At 44.7% G+C, this 21,465-nt stretch overlaps 1 protein-coding gene across 1 annotated transcript; it reads left to right on the top strand.

The window, feature by feature from the left end:
- Positions 1–220: 220 nt before the first annotated feature.
- Positions 221–18,323, top strand: ZBTB8B (zinc finger and BTB domain containing 8B; the record flags this gene model as incomplete). The annotated part of the gene is made up of 4 exons (XM_082832905.1): positions 221–267; positions 4,761–5,778; positions 14,619–14,797; positions 18,006–18,323. Exons 2-4 carry the CDS (start codon positions 4,800–4,802, stop codon positions 18,321–18,323), a joined length of 1,476 nt encoding a protein of 491 aa, XP_082689031.1. The 5' UTR covers positions 221–267; positions 4,761–4,799.
- Between the last annotated feature and the right edge of the window lie 3,142 nt (positions 18,324–21,465).

Below are 21,465 nucleotides of genomic sequence, written 5' to 3'. Positions count from 1 at the left end.
TGTCCACTGTATCTTTGCCCGAAAAATGAACGCTGAGACCACAACTCCCATCACCCCGCGAGAACTGGAGCCTTCAGAGCGCATCCTCTGGAGGGGGCACCAGAGCCATTGACCAACCTTCTGGCCCAAGGGCCCGCCTTCCTCAGCCCAGGAGCACCCATGATTAGTCGGCTGCCCAGCCTCTCACCGGAGGGGGCGACAGGTGAATGAAAGGGGGCGTGCCGGTGCGCGTAGCTCGGCGGCGGCGGGGCTGCAACGCGCTGGAAGGTGAGAGCTGAGAAGAGGGTTTACGCTGCCGCTTTCATTGGCTTGGGGAGGATTCGGGGCGCGGGGAGGGGCCCGAGGTGGGCAGCGGGCAGGGATGTTCCGCCTCGGTCGGCCTCTCTCGGACCGTCCTGCCCTGGCGAATCCCCAGACCCAGCCGGGCGAACCCTCACTCGATGACTGACCCCCCCCTCCCCTCCTTCCCTGACATTGGGTTGCCCCCTACCCCGGGCGTCGTCCAGCGGGTGGTATGGGCACGCGCTCATTCTGATGGCGCCAGGTCGCTGGGGCAGTGACCGTCGCAGCGATGGTCACTTTGTCCGGGAGAAGCCATGGGAGGGGCAAGGCCTCGGTTCTCACCCTCGGGGGCCAAAGACCATGTACAGTAACGGGTTCTGGTGATTTCTGCAGGGTCGTCTGGCTCCGGATGGGGAAGGATCCCCTTGTCTTGCGATCAGTTTAGCTGGTGAATCAACGATACAGTTGACCCAGAAATACTTTCTGTGAAAGTGGAAACTCTTCTTCCGAGTAGTTCCCCAGCACTCCATGCGTTGGGGAAAGGAGTGAGTGAGTTCTCCAGCCCTTCTCGCGGTTTCCTGGAGGGTTTGGGAAATCAATTTGGCATAGTGGTTAAGGATGTCAACTCTGGGATTCAAACGAATCTCTGTCCCAATCCTAGCTTCAGCGTGTTATCTGTAAATCTGAACCTCAATTTCCTTCTCTGAAAAAGAGGATATAATGATTTTATCTACTGCACTGAGTTATTGTGAGATTAAAATTAATTAATGCTTGTGAAGTATTTCTTACAGTGCTTCATGAGGAGTAGCACTCAGTACATGCTACCAATTGATGAGCAGGTGTCCATGATTCTCCTGTTGGTGATACTGGAGGAGTGTTGTCAGAAAGAGTGGGTGGAGTTCAAAGCTGCTTCTGGCACTGGAGTGAAGAAAGTCTTGCGATCCCCCCGGGGGTATGTTGGAGTTGGTTGCAGGTACTAGTGTTGGCATCTGCCCTCTCCTGGAGGACATGAGCTGTACTTGGTTCATTTTTCTACTCCTAGCATCTTCCTTGTGTCAGGCATTGCTTGTAGCCAGTAACTATTGAATTGGAACCGTGGGAAGGTTGGGAGTGTCACTGCCAGAATGTGGATGAATGTGCTTCTGGGAGCAGTGTGCCCTAAGAGCTTCCTTTCCAGGAGAAGTGGTGCTGCTCAGCATGTGCCAGGGATGCAGAGCACTGAAGGCAAGTGGGATTGATGTGAATAAATACTTCCACATTGTATGCCAGATGCAGGATTGGAGAAAGGTTTGAAGAAAGTATGTGGATAGAGTTTTGCAAAGTCAGGGGGTATTTATACAACCAGGTAGAATCTAGAATGTTTGCAGAGAGGAAGCCAGAGGAAATGGGTTTTGGGTATTATTGCTGGAAAGGAGCATCTTACAGTGAAAAAATGCAAGTACCTGGGAGGAGGCCCTGTAGATAAGACCATTCTACAGGTTAAGAAGTATTGGGCCTACTTAGGTATTTATCTCTCTGATTTACCAACTCCTTATCCCTCTGCGCCTCCTCCTTTTTCTTCTTCGCTAAAAAGGAAAGGAAAAAAAAAAGCAATATATGCACACAGTAAAAGATCCTAACAGTACAGAAAGTTTATAAATGAAAAATGAAGGTCCTTCCACACACCTCTTACCCCTAGTCCCTCTCCTCAAGGATATCTGCTGTTAATTCTTGCTCATAAAACCTTCCAGAAAAAAATTCTTACATATACCAGCAGAAACATGTACATAGATCGGATCATACTGTACATTTTGTTTTGAATCTTGCCTTTTTCCTTAATATATCTTGGTGACTTTTTTATAGGAACACAGACAGCTCTAGCTCATTGAATGCATGGTTGCATAGTATTCCACTGTGTGACTGTACCTCGTTGATTTAATTTGTCCCCTACTGGTGGACGTTCAGATTGTTTCTACTTTTGCACTTGAACAAAAACCTCATGCAATGGATATCTCTGTACTTTTGACTTGATGTACTTTTGGGAATACATTCAAAAGGGTAAGTTTTTAGCCATGAAATTTTGGGGACAAAAGATGTGTACATTTTAAGTTTTGATAAATATTGCCAAATTCCCCTCTAAAATGGTGTTCCAAAGGACAGTTCCATCAACAGTGGATATTATTACATTGAAAAATGTGATTTTGCCAGTCTGATAGGTTTTCTTTCAGTTCTGAGGAAGAACAGAATGTGGTATTTCAATGTAGCATTCTCTTGTGTCTTGTTTTCCCCTTAATATTTTGATTGCCAAAGCCAGGAAGGTTTGGAGTGGCTGGAAGAGGTGAGAATGACAGTGAAATCTTAGTCCTGTGAAAACGTTCAGAGCTGATTTATTTGGGAAGAGTAGAATTTTTCAGATATCTGACAGTTCTCTTCCTTTCTGAATGAAAATGTTAATTATGACTACTTTGGATGAAAAAAACAATTCCCCAAATTGTAACTTCCTTGAGTCTAAAATGAATATAAAAAGAATCATCTTGATGACTTAGTCCCACCTATTATAGCCCTGGGCTATAGTTTAGTGATGTCCTCAGGCCATTTTGAATATGTAGGAGCATTTAATACCCTTAGTCAAGTGGCCTCAGGCTGATATTTTGAAAAAATTTCTGGGTCTGTTTTTTATAACTTTTTTACCTTTTCCTAGCTGTCAGTTCTCACTTTTAAGTTTGTCAGTTTACTTGCTTAGAGAGGCTCCTCTACTTCTTTTCCTAACAGGTTCTCTAGCTTCTAAACTTAATGCATCACTTGTTATAAATATGTGTAAAGTAGGTGTAAATTGGCATTTAACGAGGTTGTTGGTCTTTTATGAGTAAAGTCTGTTTGGTTAGCACGTAGGCCTTGAGGGATCTATTTGGCCAGTGGAAAGAGTCTTTCTGGGGGGTGGAGGTGCCTCATTTCTGTTGGGTGAGGTAATTGTTGTGTTCCATTTGTAGAAAGAAAGAGTGCTGAAGAGTTGTTAGCTGTGGTTGGCAGCTCTAACTAGGCCTTTTGGGATTCCGATAGAGGGAGAAGATGTAGGAACTTCTCAGAGCTCAGTGGGTCAGTAAATAAAAGGGGTAAGTTGATGGATGGCTGCATGCTTTGTGTGATGGGAAAAGATGGAGAGGAGAGCTCGGGGTAGGTCAGCTTCTGTCTTCCTCATTAGCAGATGGATTTTAAACTTGATTTATACTTGTTCTACTTAGCAGGTAAGAAAGGAGTATTCCTTTGTATTTAGCAAACCTACTTTGTCCAAAGCACTCTGCCAGAAGCTGTGGGGGAAATCTATGAAGTAAGACACGGCTCATGCCTTCAAAGGGCTTATAGTCCACTGACAGAGAAGGTCCAGGACATAAAAATACAGAGGAGAGAACCAAGGGTTGTGGAGTCAATCAATTAGGAGTGTCTCTGTTGTAAGAGATAGAAAATCCAACTCAGACCAGCTAAAGCAAAAAGGGACTCAATTGGCTTCTGGCACAGCATGAGCTGGGGCTCAGATGGTGTTCCTGGGCTCCATCTGTTGCTCCTGCTTGAGCTGGGCTGTCATCTGTGTTAGTCTGGTTCCCCTTGTGGTGTGGCAGCAGCATCCCTCACATCCCACATGCCCACAGAGAGTGCTCTTTTTTGGAGACCCCAGCAAACATTTCATTGCTTTTCATTGGCTCTGACCAAGTCACATGACCGTCTCTGAGCCAGTCACTGTGGTCAGAGGGTAAGATGTGTTGATGGTTTTAGCCTATGTTACCTCTTACACGTCCGGAGCCTGGGGATGGTGCCAGCGTTATGCAAAGCACGTTGGCTGTGGTTGGGGCCAAGGATGATTCCACCAAAGACAAAAAGGGCACTAAAACCATAAGAATGATGAATGCATGCTGGCTAGCCCAACCATCCACTAAATGTTTCCACAAACTTATGGTAATGGGTGTGAGCTGAGACTGTACTTGCCAGTCTCTAGTTCTGTATTGGGACACTGGAGACTTCCCTGGAGACTGTAATTCTTAGATTCAGGTATTATCTATATTTTGAGCCTTGAAGAAAGTAGAATGTAATTTATAAGAGCATGAACTCTGGAGGTTTTGAGTCCTGGCTCTGTTGCAGCTGGATCATCTCCTAGCCTCTCTGAGTCTCAAAAGTACAGTATTAATAAGTACAATATTGTAACGTATAATATTAGTACTTACTTGTAGGGTTTTTATAAAAATTCATTGAAAGAATCCATGTAAAATACTAAGTACTGCACCCATGTACAGTTAGGAATAGTTACTTTTCTTGTTTTCATCAGTTAACCCAGTTAGACAACCTTTGATTTTTGTTAGATCGCAAACAGCCCATATTATAAAGACATTACTCAACCAGGGTTTATGGAAGAATTAAAAGAAAAACAAAACAAAACAAACAAAAAACGAACATCTTATTTATAAGGTTGGGATTTGTGAATTAACTGAAAAAAAAAATCTTGGCAGAGATCCAGGTTCCTCCAAGCGGCAGCAGCTGGTGGAGAAATGGAGATGCAATCCTATTACGCCAAGCTCTTGGGGGAATTGAATGAACAGCGGCAGAGGGACTTTTTCTGTGACTGCAGCATCATTGTGGAAGGGCGGATCTTCAAGGCCCACAGGAACATCTTGTTTGCCAACAGCGGCTATTTCCGAGCCCTGCTCATTCACTACATCCAGGATAGCGGGCGGCACAGCACCGCCTCCTTGGACATCGTCACCTCCGACGCCTTCTCCACCATCTTAGACTTCCTCTATTCTGGGAAGTTGGATTTGTGTGGAGAGAACGTGATTGAAGTTATGTCGGCTGCCAGCTACCTGCAGATGAACGACGTGGTGAACTTCTGCAAGACATACATCAGATCATCCCTAGACATCTGCGGAAAGATGGAGAAGGAGGCCGCTGTGGCTGCAGCAGTGGCAGCAGCGGCAGCGGCAGCGGCAGCAGCGCCTCATCGGGTGGACAGTGGAAGCCCCAGTTCAGGCAGGGAAGGGACCTCCTGTGAGACCAAGAGCTTGGTCTCTCCAGCCGAGGGGGAAGAGAGTGTGGATCGGCCCAGAGAGTCCCCCTGTGGTGACTGCAGAGGCTGCCACCCTCTGGCACTGGTGGGGAAAGACAGCCAGGGCAGTGGCTCAGTGGACAGTGACCGCTCCATTCGACCCAAACAGATGGAGCCCAAGGTGGAGTTCGATGCCGAGGAAGTGGAGGTGGAGGTGGGTGGACAGCTGCAGCAGCGTACTGCCCCGCTGAGCCTGGCCCACGGGGAGGAGGGTTTGCCCAGAGGCCAGGCGGTCGACTTGGCTTATAGTAACTACCATGTGAAGCAATTCCTGGAGGCGCTCCTGCGCCACGGTGCTGTCCAGAGCAAAGAGGACGCGGACCAACACTTTTCTCGGAGTTTGGAGGGAAGACCAGGTGGTGCAGAAGTAGCAGCCATGAGTTCCATGATGGATGTGCAGACTGACTGGTATGGAGAGGACTCAGGTGAGCTCCACGAGCCTCCATCGTCTGCCACTCATTTAGCACGCACTTGTGTGCCCTCTGGTCTCCCACTGTCATCCTCATCACTGGCACTGTCACTACTGTCATCCTCATCACCACCATCACCACTGCCAGTGTTATCGCCATGTTATCACTGCCACCACCGCCAGTAGGTATTAATTGAGCACCTGCTGTGTGCAGGGCATTGCCTCTTCACGTATGTTTGTCTTTTACCTCTGCAACTAGAGTATAAGCATGTTGAGTGCAGTATGGAGACATGGAAAGAACCCATTCTCTTCCACTAACCAGCAGAGAGACTTTGGTTAAATCATGAAATTTCTCTGAACGCTTTTTGTTCAGGAGATAATCACCCCCACCTTGCCTTTCTCACAGGGTTGAGGACCAAATGAAAAGGTTTTCAGAATTTTTTCTCACATATGAGAACATGTTCTATACAAGTAGGAAATTTATCCTTCTTTGTGTCAATCATGGTGCCTGGCCCACGTAGACACTCAGTTAACATGTTGTAGTTGATGGTGTGATTTACTGGAGAATATTTTAGAGTTGAATTTGGTTTTATATGAGTAAATTTCTTGTATCCTTTGGGAGACTTTTTAAACAGGAGAAAATCAAACAGAAATTTAATAACATGAACACGTAGGAGAGACCCAGGAAAACTGAGTCTGTCTGAAGACTTCTAATTTCTTTCTTTTTTTTTTCATTTTTACAGTTTTTAATGAAAGATTACTTCATTCCTGCATCTAAATTTCATTTTTAAAAAAATCAAGAATGCTCTGTATGTCTGATTAAAACTTGACTTGAAAAACTTGAAAGTACGGTTTCTGGTCCTCAGAGACAGTGGCTTAACCAGCATGTAAAAGGTAGTGGTTGTTTTCAGTGACTACACTGTGGGAACTTGTTGAAATCTAATTTTCGTGTATATAGTAGCACTTCACAGACAGTGTCCCCCTTTCCCATCCAGCAGCCCCTCATAATGCCACATGAGTTAGGTAGAGGAAGTGTGGCGAAACTGAGACCCAAGAGGGTTTAGTGAGTTTCTTAAGAATGCAGAGCTGGTAAATGTCACAGCTAATACTAGCAACCCTGGCTGGCTTCGTTTCACTCATAAAACAAACTGTGAAGGCAGTACAAGCGATTAGAGGATTTCAGTGCACTGGTTTAGTCTGTCAACCCCTCTGCCTGTAAGCACAAGTATCAAGAAATAGTAATTCAACTGTATGTCACCCTCATTCAAGTCCATCTGTCCATCTGTAGAGGCAGCTTTCCAGCTACAGGGATCTGTGGCAAGGCAGCCATCCCAGCCGCTTGCCATGCCTGTTGTCCGCCAGGTGTTGATTCGGTTCACCTGGCTCTGGGCTACATTTATTCCAAGCGCCAAGGCACAGAGTAGGACTGATTTGTTTGGTTATTCCTTTATTTGCTTAAATATCTGAGCACCTTCCTTGTGAAGATACAAAGATAAGTCAGATGTGGCTCCAGCTCTCAAAGAACTGATGGTGTCTTAGAGGAGTTAAGAGGTGTGTAAATGGCACTGTGTGGTCCAGAAGCAGAACTGGCTTCCTACTGGTAGGTCAGAGAGGCTTTTTGTGAGTGGCATCTGAGTACTCACTACTAAATATAAAAGAGATAAACAACAAGGACTTACCGTATAGCACAGGGAACTCTATTCAGTATCTTGTTATACCTATAATGGAAAAGAATCTGAAAAAAATACATGTATATGTATAACAATCACTTTGCTTTACACCTGAAACTAACATAATATGGCAAATCAAACTATATTTCAATTTAAAAAAAAGTGGCATCTGAAGGTAAGAAGAGAAGACATGGGGAGAAATTGTAGTCAGATCATGGAAAAACTTAAATGCTAAAATATGGGTTTCTATCTGTAGGCACAGGAGGATTTTTAGTAGTTTCTGAGCTTGGGAGTGGACAGGAGAGATTAATTTGGCCTCAGCACAAGATGGTGCAGAGATGGGAGATGAGGGCAGGGAGACGGTCAGGAGGCTGTTACAGTAGTTCTGTGTTCACATCGCTCATCTCTGACACTAGCAGACACTGTCAAAGCACATGGTCCTCCTATCATCTTCTCCCCTGGACCTCCCATCCCCAGCTCCAGCACCTGCCATTGCTTCTTGAAAAGTTCATCTATATCGGCCACCTCCACTGTTTTACTTCCCAATCTTTTCTCAGCCCACTGTGCTCTGACACTACCACCAACTCCCCCTTCCCTGAAACCACTGTCATAGAGGTCAGCTATACATTTCCAGGGCCGATCCAGGGAGTGATTTTCAGGTGTTATCTTTCTTGACTACTCTTGGTAGTTAACTCTGATCTTTCCTTCTTGAAATTCTTTCCTCCCCTGGCTTCTGACACTACATGTACCCATTGCTCTTACTTCTGCCCATTCCTTTTTTTTTTTTTTTTTTTTTGCGGTACGCGGGCCTCTCACTGTTGTGGCCTCGCCCGTTGCGGAGCACAGGCTCCGGACGCGCAGGCTCAGCAGCCATGGCTCACGGACCCAGCCGCTCCACGGCATGTGGGATCTTCCCGGACCGGGGCACGAACCCGTGTCTGCTGCATCGGCAGGCGGACTCTCAACCACTGCGCCACCAGGGAAGTCCCTGCCCATTCCTTTTCAGCCTTATCATGGGGTCATTTAATGTAAGTGTGTCAGCATTCCACCATTGCCTTGCTTCTTCAACATCTTATTCCTGTTCATTCATTCATTTAACAGAGATTTACTGAGTACTTCCTATATTCCAGGCACTATTCATCGCAGTGAACAGAAGACAGTCTTTGTCCTCATGGAGCTGATACTCTAGCGTAGGGAGCCGGACAATAAACCAATAAGGACATATATAGTATGAAGAAGAACTAAAGCAGGGACAAAGTTGATAGAAAGTGAAGGGGATGCTGTTTTATTTAGTGTTGACCAGGAAGGCCTTTCTAACAGGTTGCCTTTAAGTGAGCAAACTGTAGAGCTATCAGGGAGAACATTTCAGGCAGAGGGAAGAGAAAGGTGCAAAGGCCCAGGTGTAGGATCACACTTGGCAACTGAATGAAAGGAACAGCAATGATTCTGGTGTGGCTGGAGTGGAGTGGGCAAGGCAGAGAGTTGTGGGGGATAAGGTCAGAGAGGTTGAGTGAGGGCGGACTGGGTAGGGTTTTGAAGGCCATGAGAAGGCCTTTGAATATTGCTCTTAGAAGGAAATCCACTAGAGGCTCTTGGCAGAGAGTGACTTCAGATGACATATATTAAAAGGATCCCTCTGGGTATTGTGTGCTGTCACCTCCTAAGTGGGCCTCTTCCTTCCGCTCTTGCTCTCCTGTTGACTAGAGGGGAGCATAGGTGGAAGCAGCAGGACCGTTTAGGAGGTGACTGCAATAACCCAGGTGACGGCTGTGCTCCTTGAATCAGTGTGGTAGCAGTAGAGAGGTGAGATGTGGTTGGATTAGGACTATACTGTCTCTGAAAGGTAGAGCTGACCAGATTTGCTAATGGCTTATATAAGTGGTATGAGAAAAAGAGGCATTAAAGGTGACCTTAAGGTTTTTAGCTTGAGTGATTGATTTAAATGTTATGTTTGTGGTGCCTTTTGGATATCCCATTGAAGACGTGCAGTAAGTAATTACATCTATATGTTTGGAGTTCTGGGGAGAAATCAGAGCTGAGATATAAATTTGGGAGTCATTAATGGGTCCATGGAATTTAAAACCTTTATGTTCCATGAACCTATAGATCTAGAAGGAGAAGACAAGAGATTTAAGGACTGAGTCCTGACCCAACATTTAGAGGTAAGGAAAATAGGGGAACAAGCTAAGGAAACAGAGAAGGGGCAGCCAGTGAGGTAGGAGGGAATCAAAAGAGTGATAGATGCCAAGAGGAGAAAATGTTTCAAGAAAAAGGGGAAATCAACTATGTCCAGTACTGTGTATAGGCAGATTGAGAACTGATCATTGGGTTTAGTAATGGAGAGGTCGTTGATGAGCAGTATCAATGAAGTGGTGAACAAAAGACCAAACAGAGTAGCCTTAAAAGAGAACTCAGGGGTTCTGAGTTCCGGCTGAAAGGGCGTATGAGGTTAAGGTTTTTATTAAGGTGGAGGATCTAAAAGCATTTCTCTACTGATGAGAATGATCCAGGAGAGAGGAAGATAAATGATAATGGACGAGTGAGGGACAATGGATAGATCGAGGAGAGATGGGGGTCCCATGTATAAGTGGAGGGATGGTCTCGCCTTGGATGGGAGGGAGAACAATTCATTCATAGTAACAGGAGTGAAAGCGGATGAGATGTGTTCATATTGGAGGTTGGGGGGTGGCTGGGACCATGTAGACATTCTCTTCTGCTTGCCCCTCCTTCTCAATGAAATAAGAAGCAAGGACAGCAGCTGACAGTGAGGAAGGGGTAGGAGGGGTAGGAGATTTGAGCAGTGGGAAGGTATGAAATAGTCACTGAGAAGAGTGGGAGAGTGAATGAACCAGGGAAATACTTAGGGTTCTTGGGCAGAACCAAGGGCTCTTTTTTTTTTTTTTTGCGGTGCGCGGGCCTCTCACTGTTGTGGCCTCTCCCGTTGCGGAGCACAGGCTCCGGACGCGCAGGCTCAGCGGCCATGGCTCACGGGCCCAGCCACTCCGCGGCATGTGGGATCCTCCCGGACCAGGGCATGAACCCGTGTCCCCTGCATCAGCAGGCGGACTCTCAACCACTGCGCCACCAGGGAAGCCCCCCAAGGGCTCTTTTGATATTATAGTAGTCAGATGGTGATGGTTGGATTGATTTAAAGCGAGACCGGAACAGAGTTGTGCATTTTTTTCCAGTGACGTGAACTTGCCTTGTTTCACCTACAGAATAGGCAGAGAGTTATATTGAACTAGATGAATACGGATAGAGGGAGACAGTGGACCAAGGCAGCTGAGGGCATATGCAAAGGAGTGATTTCATTGATGGGCTATAGGCACTCAGCTGGGGAAGGAGGGGAGTGAGGACTCGAGGAGGAGAAGGGCACTAAAATGGAAGTATAGTCCATGGCTTGGACGTCCCGGTAGAGAAGGAACACCTACGGGGTGAGCTGGAAAGATATAAAGCGGTGATTGGAAAGTGGAGCGCTTGAAATGTGGGTTATGGAGTGAGTACAGTTATTGGCAATATCTAGGCCTGGGGTCATGATTCTCATCCCTGTCCGTACATTAGACTGGGAAGGATGCTTTAAAAATATGATGCTTGGGTCCCACCCCACCCATTAGCTTGGGATGGGGATTGGATATCAGTATTTATTTTCATTTTAAGCTTCCCAGATGATTCTAATATGCAGGCAGAGTTGGGAGCTCTTTGTCTAGGATTGGGTGGCTGAGGTGGAGTGGAGGATAAGGACTTTGGAAGAAAGGAGGTCCGGGAACAGGCCAGGGTATGGCGAGGGTCATTTTCGGTATTCACACCAAGAATTATGCCAGGAGTTGAGCCTGAAGGCAATGTGATCAAATCTCCAAGGAGTGAGGGGATGATCTAGGGGCCCCTGGATGACTGTAACAAGGATGAGTAGCAGTATCATCTGATGGGATGAACTCCAAAAGATCTTAGGGTTTTTAAGGAAGGAGGGAGGGACAGTGGTCTGGAGATGACAGTGAAGCACAAGGAAGACCACCCTCCCCTGATCCAGGGTGTCAAGGCAGTGGGTTAAGGGAAGCAGGGTGCTTAGGGGAGAGCCAGACCTCAGTTAAAGCAACCACTCCAATCTGCTGAGGACTCTCAAAACTGTATGCTTCTCTTCTTTCCCTGAGCTCCAGATTTATCTGTCTAACCCAGATATTTCCCCGTGGATGTTCTGAGCCTGCCTCAAACATCGTAAAACCCAAACAGACCTCCTCATCCATCCTGCACCTGCTTTTCCTCCTGTGTTCCCTGCCTCGGTTTATTCCACCGTCACCCACCAAGTCAGCTAACCCAGAATCAGTGTCATTTAGAATCTTCTCTTTCCCTGCTCTCTCCTCCCCAATGTGGTCATCGAGTGCTATTAATTTTACTTCTCAAACCTTTCTCCTTCTCTCCACCTCCACAGCACTGGCTTTAATTCATGTCATTGCTCATCCCCTCCCACCTGGACTTCCTACCTTTAATCTTGCCTCTCTTAAATCCTTCCCCTGCATTATCCCCAGAGGGATCCTTTAAAGGTCAAGTCTCACCTTGTACCTTCCCAGCTTAAAACCCCACCTGCTTAGAGAATAAAGTCCAAGTTCCTTAACATATCAGCTTTGCAGAGGCAGGGATTTTTGTCTTTTCTGTTCACTGCTGTATCCCCAGGGCTTAGAACACAGCCTGGCACATCATAGGTGCTCAGGATAAATTTGTTGAATAAATGCATGAATGTGACCTTCTTGACCTTTCCTTGCCCTTTCCTTGGCTTCATTCCTCATCCCCCTCCACCCCACTTAATATTTCATATTCTCATTTACCTCTGTGCCTAAGCATGTGTTGTTCCCCTGCCTGAGATACCTTTCTCTTTCTCAAACTCCCAGTGAACTCCTATTCATCCTTTAAAACCTTGCTCAAAGGTCATCTCTCCTGTGAAATCTTCTCTGAACTCCAGGAGAGAATTCATTACTTTCTTTTCTACATTTCTTCATCACTTTGAACTTTGCCTGTGTTATATTATATTGTATGAATTTGTTTCCATGTCTTTCTCTCCTGCTAGACTTAACTTCTTGAGGGAAGAAACAGGTATCTTGGTAAAGATGCACCTTGACACAGTGCCTCGCATGTAATAGGCATTCAGGTGAACTGTTTTTTTTTTTTGGAGCAATCAGATCATAAGAGAGGAAGGAAAGTGTTGCGATAATTCATACCTTTCTGATGGAAAAATAGTTAACAGTTGTTTTTTTCCAAGGATTAACACTGGACCCATTTTACTGAATGTCTTTATAGTCAGGAAGAAGGTGATAGTAAAATGCCAGGCTGATGGGGATAAATGACGGGAAGAGTCCACCGTACCAGAGGAGTGAGCAGGAAACTGGCATCTCAGCACCAGTGTGATCAGTGACAAACAAATAATCCAACATATATATGCAGTGTTGAGCCATGAGCTGCTGCTTTTATTCTGGGAAACAGATTTTGGAGTCACTATAGATTACGCAAAATGTTAAGCATTATCAGGATGGGAGCTAGAAACTAAAGAGAATAATCTTCACCCATACATAGAATGATGTTGGGTTCTCACTTGACATTCAGTTTGCCATACTTTTGGCAGCACCTCAGGAAAGGTAAAGCCCTATTAGGTGTCCTGAGAAGGTCCCAGAGAAAAGGAGTTACTCCCGTGTTGAGAGAGACCACAGGAGCCTGGCCAGCTTAATCAGAAAAGAAACACCGAGGTGATGATGATGTGACAAAAATGGTTAACATTTATGAGAGCTTACTATATGCCAGCTGCTGTGCTTTAGGCATTACCTCATTTCATTCTTACCACAATCCTATGAGGTGGGAACTATTATCATCCCTATGTTGCAGATGAGTAAAGCACAGAGAAGTTAAGTGAGATGTGCAAGGTCACACAGCTGGTAAGTGGTAGAACCAGGACTTGAACTCAGGTTTCTGTGCCTGGAAAGTTTGAGTTACTAGTGCCTCCACATATAATATGATGTGATCAAAGTCTGTAAAATTCTGAAGGGCATGGATAGAGGAGACAAATCTTGGAATACTACAATAAGGGTAACTCAGGAAACTTGAAAGGAACAGTTTTTATACATGTGGGTGATAATCATGTTGTCACCTTAACGGGTGTATGAGCAAGGTGGAAAAAAAAGAGTTCTAAAATATTTAAGTGAATTTTTAAGATATTTGATGATTTCAGATATATAGAGCTAATATGAACTCCAAACAATGTAGGGTCTGCATCATAGCAAATCACTTCTACACATGCCTGGAAGCTATTATTAGGAGCTGCTGTCAAAGAAAGCATGAATACTGACCCAGTGGTCTGTTCCATCATAATAGTTTTTTCAAACTTTTGAGGATCATTAAATCAACTCAGGAGGTTTGTATTAGCCAGCTCAGGCAACCATAACAGAATACCACAGACTGAGCAGTTTAAACAACAGAAATTTATTGTCTCACAGTTTTGGAGGTGCAGAGTCCAAGATCAAGGTGCCAGCAGGGTTGGTGTCTGGTGAGAGCTCTCTTTCTGGCTTGCAGACGACTGCCTTCTTGCTGGTCCTCACATGACCTTTCCTCTGTACAAGAGTAGGGAGAGAAAGCCATCTCTGGCATAGTTTCCTCTTCTTATAAGGACACCAGTCGTACCAGATTCGAGCTCTACCCTTACGACCTCATTTAACCTTAATTACCTCCTTAAAGGCCCTGTCTTCATATATAGTCACACTGGAGGTTATGGCTTCAATGTATGAATTTGAGGGGGATGAAATTCAGTCTAGAACAGGGTCTCAATCATTATTGTCCTAAAATGAAATCAAAGAGAATAGACATTATCAGATTGAGTATTACTTTGGGAAGCTTTTCAAGTTGTCCACATGAAGATATATGTGTTCTAAGGTTGTAATATAAGCTGTGTTTTCTAACTGTGAGCCACAGAGAGTTTCAAAGCTGAGGCCTTACAGCATTCCTTGCAATCTTATATCAGAAGCCCACCTTCTCCTCTGGCTGACTGGGAGCCAGAGTGGCAATTTGCAGACACTGTTTCGCTGTTAGCTGCTGGTGGAGTTGGGGTCCTTCTTCTCGACCTGGGCTGGTCGAACTCCCCTGCTCTGGATCCCATCCATCGGAGGGCGGCCAGTGTTGTTGCTGCTTACAGTACCATTTGGTTCCCCAGGTGGTGTGCTGGTGGTGCCCATCAAGCTGCACAAGTGTCCTTTCTGCCCCTACACTGCCAAACAGAAGGGCATCCTTAAGCGTCACATCCGCTCACACACAGGGGAGCGGCCCTACCCCTGTGAGACCTGCGGCAAGAGGTTCACCCGCCAGGAGCATCTGCGGGGCCACGCGCTCAGCGTAAGTGGAGGAGCTGGCGGTTCTCTCGGGACGGTGGGGTGGGAGTGGCGGTGGTTCATGACGTTCGTCTAATGTGAGGACAAGGCCAGCCTGTATTTCTCTTCTCTGTCCACTGGGGTATTTCCAGAGAATTTTAAACATGTATTTCTGCTACTAAATTACACCTGGGTTGGTGGCACTTAGAGAAAGTTAAAACTTATATGGTAACAGACTAGTTTGCTTAGGAGGAAAGTTAAGAAAGTTTAGATCCTAGTCAGGAATGGTTGTCAAAAGGCAGAGAACACTGAGGCTTAGACAGGGGATTGTGGGTCTGTTCCCTGTGGTGTGATGCCAGAGGTAAGCTGCATTCTCGGTTTCCCACCCAACCTCAGCACCCCGGGGTGGGGAAGAGATATACTGCCAGTTATAGGGCTACCTGTGAGCAGCAAAGAGGACCCCAGCCCAAGCGGACCTCCCCTCCCACTGGCTGCCGCCTAGGATTCTGTCTCCCATGTGAGTGGGTGATTCCTACCTGCTAAAAAGCATTCAGGCCATTTAGAAAGGCATTGCATTTAAGATCGTCTTTGAGCAAGGCAATCAGTCTTTGGAAAATCCAACATGAAAATGGTTTGGATTTCAAAAGACACTATCAAGAATGTGAAAAGACAACCCACAGAATGGGAGAAGAATCTTTGTGAATCATTTATCTGCTAAGGATCTAATAACCAGAATATATAAAGAATTCTTGGGCTTCCCTGGTGGCACAGTGGTTGAGAGTCCGCCTGCCGATGCAGGGGACACGGGTTCGTGCCCCAGTCTGGGAAGATCCCACATGCTGCGGAGCGGCTGGGCCCGTGAGCCATGGCCGCTGAGCTTGCGCGTCCGGAGCCTGTGCTCCGCAATGGGAGGGGCCACAGCAGTGACAAGCCCGCATACCGCAAAAAAAAAAAAAAAAAAAAAAGAATTCTTATAATTCAACAATAAAAAGACAACCCAATTAAACAATGGATGTGAATAGACGTTTCTCCAAAGAAGATAAACAAATGGCCAATAAGCACATGACAAGATGCTCAACATGATTAGTCACTAGGAAAATATAAATCACAGCCACGATGAGATGCCACTTCACACAAACTAGGATTGCTATAATAATAATAAAAAAAACAAAAACAGATAGTAACAAAGTGTTGGCAAGGATGTGGAGACACTAGAACCCTCATATACTGCTCGTGGGCACATAAAATGGTGCAGCCACTGTGGAAGAGAGTTTGGCGGTTCCTCAAAAGGTTAAGCATAAAGTTACCATTAGGACCCAGCAATTCTACACAAGAGAACTAAAACAGACATTCACACAAAAACTTGCATACAGATGTTCATAGCAGCATTATTCATAATAGCCAAAAAGTAGAAACAACCCAAATGTCCATCAACTGATGAATGAATAAACAAAATGTGGCATATCTGTACGATGGATACATTTTATTCAGCCATAAAATGAAATGAGTTCCTGATACATGCTACAGCATGGAACAACCTTGAAAGCATTATGCTATGTGAAAGAAGCCAGTCACAAAAGGCCACCTATTATGTGATCTCGTTTATATGAAATATAAAAAGTGGGCAGACCTATGGAGATAGAGAGTAGATTAGTGGTTGGGGCATGGGGGATGGAAGAGGCATGACGGTTAATGCGCACACGCTTTCTTTATGGAGTGATGAAAATTTCTGGAATTAGATGGTGGTGACGGTTGTACAACCTTATGAGTATACTTAAAACCACTGAATTGTACACTTTAAAAGGGTGAATTTTATGGTATGTGAATTATGGTTTCGAAAGAATCCAGATTTAAGATAAATACAAGGTTACTGACTGCCTCTGCTCTCCGTGCTGGCCCTAGCATACTTGTCTGAGAGTGGCCTTACCCCAAGGCCTTAAGTTTTTGTTTGTCTTTTTTTTTTTCTTCAAATTATATCTCCAGTCCATCTTGACAACAATAGGTCCCTGGGTACCTTTAAGATGTTTCATTGGTTGGAATCCTCATTCCCTCTATTTTTCCACCTTGTACGAGGCCCAGTCTACTGCAGCCCAAAGACGTAGTCTTCAAAGGCTCCATCAGGTTGCAAGGGTCACATACACACTCGGGTTGGCTCAGGCATTGGGGGTTTAGCATAGGAAGCCCAGGAAACCTCAGGGGAAGCAGGGACATAGGTCAGGATGTAACGGCAACTCCAGCAACCTGGGTATTGTTGTTGACCCTTCTTCTACATCAGCCTCTCTCTGTCACTGCCTCTTGTGTGTATCCTGCATCCAGAGCTCTCTAAAAGAGAGGCTCTGATTGATTCACAGATCCCCTATTGGCTGGAGTTCCTGAAAAGTGCATGCATTAGAAAGATAGCTCCTTATACAGAGGGGACCCCTGGGACTGCTGCCCTCATAAGGAGCTGCACGGAGTAGGAGATTAGGTTCTCTTTTCTAGTATGCAAAGCTCTTTTCATAAGTAAGGAATGCATTTATCAATGAAAAAATCAAGGGTGAAGCGTCTGCTGACACTTTTAGAGAATACACTGTCTGGCAAATCTGCCTTCCTAATGGCTAAACAATCCAAGGTATGTAAGAGACCATGCCTAAAATCCTAATCGGTTCACTGAGTGCCCTTTATGTGCCAGGCACTAGGGATATAGTAACAAATGTGACAGAGGACAGAGAACATGAATGAGGATAGTCCGTGACCTCTTGGAGCTTAGAATCTAGGGAATTTTACCAATGATTTGTTAGAAATAAAACAAAGGGAGAAGTATAGGTGAGACTATATAGCTGGGGGACCTAATCTGGCCTGGAGTATCAGAGAAGACTTCCTTGAAAGTCATTAGTGGGAATTCCCTGGCGGTCCAGTGATTAGGACTCTGAGCTTTCACTGCCGAGGACGTGGGTTTCCATCCCTGGTTGGGGAACTAAGATCCCCGTAAGCTGCGCGGCACAGCTGGGGGGTGGATAAAAAAGGCATTAGTAAGGAGGGAGGGGTGACCGTGGGGAGGAGGGCACACTCCACGCATGTCCGATGGCCCTGGGGTGGAAAGGACCTTGGTGAGGCTGAGACTGGCAGAGAGAGCAAGAGGGAGAGTGGTGAGAAATGAGACTGGAGGGCCAGCCAGGGACCATGTCTCATGGGGCCCTGAAGGCCATGACTCAACCCCTTTTCTGTGACATTTACTGTGCTGGTGATTTTAGGTCCATAGGTCCAACCGTCCAATTATCTGCAAGGGCTGCAGAAGAACCTTCACAAGTCACCTGTCGCAGGGGCTGCGGCGCTTCGGGCTGTGTGACAGCTGCACCTGCGTTACAGACACACATGATGATGATGACGAATTGATGCCCATCAACCTTAGCCTGGTGGAGGCTTCGTCCGAGAGCCAAGAAAAGAGTGACACAGACAATGACTGGCCAATCTACGTGGAGTCTGGTGAGGAAAACGACCCCGGCGGAGAGGATTCAGATGATAGACCCCAAATTCAGCCCAGCTTATCAGATGGAGAGATGCTTATGTAGCAATAAATTAGTGGAGAAGAGGGTTTAGAATTTGTTCTTGCCAGTCCTGTGGTTGAAAGCCACCCTTTGTCCAATTTTGTGGAACCCTGAGAAGAACGTTTTTTCACTGTTATTTGCATTTCTGTTAGACTACATGGTGGAGGTTGGATTCTGTGACTCAAAGGACTTTTTAGTGCCGCCCTTGATTTCTGAAAGCTTTCTGAGTGAATCAAGGTTGGCTCTGAGGCGTCCCGTTTTTCCTGCCATGCATCCAAACTCTGGTTTGAAGGAAGATAACAAAATCTCCATACTTTTTTCATAGTGTCTCAATCTTTCTGCATTCCTATGTCGTCATCCTCTTGCTCTGAAAAGGTGGGCAAGAATATATTAAGTTTTGAGATCAATCTTACTTCTGCCAAGCCTCTTCTAATGAATTCCATACTTTAATTTTCTGGTGAAGTATTAAGGAGAAAGTTTCCTTGATATAAGGCAGACACGGTCGTCTGGCTATATGACTGTAAAAATTACTTTCTAAATCTAAGATTGCAGTGTTAAAGGCTGGGCGTGTTTATGTGCAGACAAGCATGGAAATGAGCTGAAAGTTTCCTTATGGCACTGTGACTTGCCCCGTTGAATTAAATTTTAAGTTAGCCCCGGGAAGGGAGCCTGAGAGCCCAGGTCTGGGTGGTTTCCCTGTCTGGCTTGGGATTTAACAATTCTGTGCACACAAATAACCTGTTTTATGATCATAAAACAAGGCATTTGGGCAAAACTCAAAATGCTCCTATGCGTTTTCCAGCCATTTCCAAGAAGCCACTACTGTGTAACCTGGAAATGCAGCCAGCACTGACATTCCTTTACTTCATTTATGAATAGAACTTTAATTGGAGGGAAAGGGTAAGCCAATATAAGCAAGTTATATGTCTAAATTGTTTACCTTTTAAAAGATCCTTTGGAGGGAAAGGGAAGGTTACTAGAAGAACAGGTTTTTAAAACGAGTCTGCTTTTCACCCACTTTGCAGCCATGCAATTATTCTAACAAAAGAGACTGTACTTCTTTAAAAGTCGAAAGAGCAGGAAATATTAGGGATTAAAGATATTTAAGGCACTTTCATAATTTTGTCTTATGTTAAAGTATCCAAAATGAATATTCTTCCTTTAATTTTACTATAGTTGTATTTCAAAAGACGGTAAAAAAAAAAAAAAAGAAACACTTTCCTTTCTGCCTCTTGAACAAAAAGAGATAATCAAAAAATTGTAAATTGGCTTGTAAATAAATGTTAGCATTGAAGGGTTCAGAAGGTGTTTAAACTGAACAGAGTTTAGAACCCTAGGATGGTGCTAGCCTCAGACAGCAGCTGAATTCTTGGACCCCAGTCCACACAGTAGGACCACACATTGGCCTGAAGTAGACTGGAAGTTTAAAAACCGGTCTATTAACAGAGATAGTCGGAAAATTATTGTTCTAGATCAAGAATTACACATTGAAAATTTTCAAGGACCAGAAACACTTCTTACCAGAAATGAAAATATTAGCGTTGTTTTAAAAGCAGGACCTTAGCAAAAGGGAAACCTGAAAGGAGGTGTAGAAGATATACTTTGCAGGGAGTTATGTTTGATATTTTCGTTCTCTCCGTTCAAAGCATTTCTGATGTTTTCATATGACTTTTCTACCTCACAGTTCAACGCTCTGCCTGCTTTCTCTGGCAGAGCAGTGATCCTCTCTGGTGACCCCATAACCTATTCACATCACTGGGTGCCAAATAAAAAATTTTACATTAGAGATTACACTCTAAGACAGTGATTTTCAACTGGGGGTGATTTTGCCCCCCAGAGGACATATATCTGGCAATGTCTGGAGACATTGGCTGTTTGGAGTTTGCGTGTTGGCCTTGGGAATAGCTGAATTCGGTCACTGAATTCTATCACTTTTAAAGGAGATAATTCCTCTGTGTGGACTATCAGATAATAAACTGTCCTCAGTTTTAAATTTATGTTCCCATTTGGTGGTCAGTATTTATAATCTGCACAGTGTCTTTGAGGTTTAATTTGTGGAGTTGGTGATATTTTTATAAGTAAATTCACAATTGGGCCCAACGCAGACCATTAGTGATTTAGTTTATATTAGGCATCTTTCTGGCATATTCAGTCCAAGTTTGCAAAGGGATTTTTTTTCTAATATTACATATACTGCATGGATGGGAACAGGATTTTTACTTGTAATGGGATTGAAAAGCGGCACCCTTGGGAAGTTGTTTCTTTTGGGAGAAGGAAACAGGCTTTCACAGGGGTTGGAAAGGAATATAAATAAGGCCTGGATCTGTAATACCTTTAGAAATGACATAGAGCATCATGGCTTCTGGTCATTTGGCAGAAAGATGCCAGTCTGATGTAAATATTTTGGTGGTCACTATACTTTGAATATTCCTTAAGAAAGCTATTGACCCAGTGGTCTGCAGAATGTTGTGAAATAGAGTATCCTGGAGGTTCAGAATATTATGAAGGGTTTTTTTATTTTGTTGTTGTTGTTAATTGATGTTGTAATAAACCCCACGTAGAGAAAGGCAACAGGCAGGGCTGCATGCACTGATTCTGAGGGCGGTGGGTAGAATGGAGTGGCCTTTGGTCACTTGAATTCTTACTGTTTCATTTGGACGTCTAGGTTTTTCTTGTGTGTCCTTTGTGCATTGACAATAGAATTATCTCTGTGAAGTGTAATGTAATAGGGTAGAGAGGGGCAAGGGGATGGGGTGGGTGAGAAGTTCCTGTTACGCTCTGTTTTGAGCATTACCACTGTACTTCCTGTCATTGTTGGTCCTTTGTAACTTGCTTTGTGCTTTCATGTGTTCGTGCTGTCTTTTAACCCCAAAAGGGGGGTGCTTTATTCAGTTGCTTATGATAGGCAATGTTTTCATTGATTTGTGCCCAATATTTCCACCAAATATTGCTGTGTTCCTCAAACGTTTCATTAAAGCTATGAAAATTTGAATTCTTTTCTTCAAATAATGCTTCTATAGAGTTAAATGAAAAGTTGTTTGTTTGGCAAGGGTAGTTTGGTTGGTTTCTAATACGTCCTAGTTTTCAAAGGTGACACTAACTCACACCATTGTGATCAGATGATATGGAAGCTTCATAACTTGAGGAGGACATTTAGCATCTGTTC

This window comes from Leucopleurus acutus (assembly GCF_964270905.1).
Source record: "Leucopleurus acutus genome assembly, chromosome: 2".
NCBI classification, from domain to species: Eukaryota; Metazoa; Chordata; class Mammalia; order Artiodactyla; family Delphinidae; genus Leucopleurus; species Leucopleurus acutus.
Note: the sequence above shows the minus strand (reverse complement) of the source record. Positions and strands in the feature narration are given on the sequence as shown.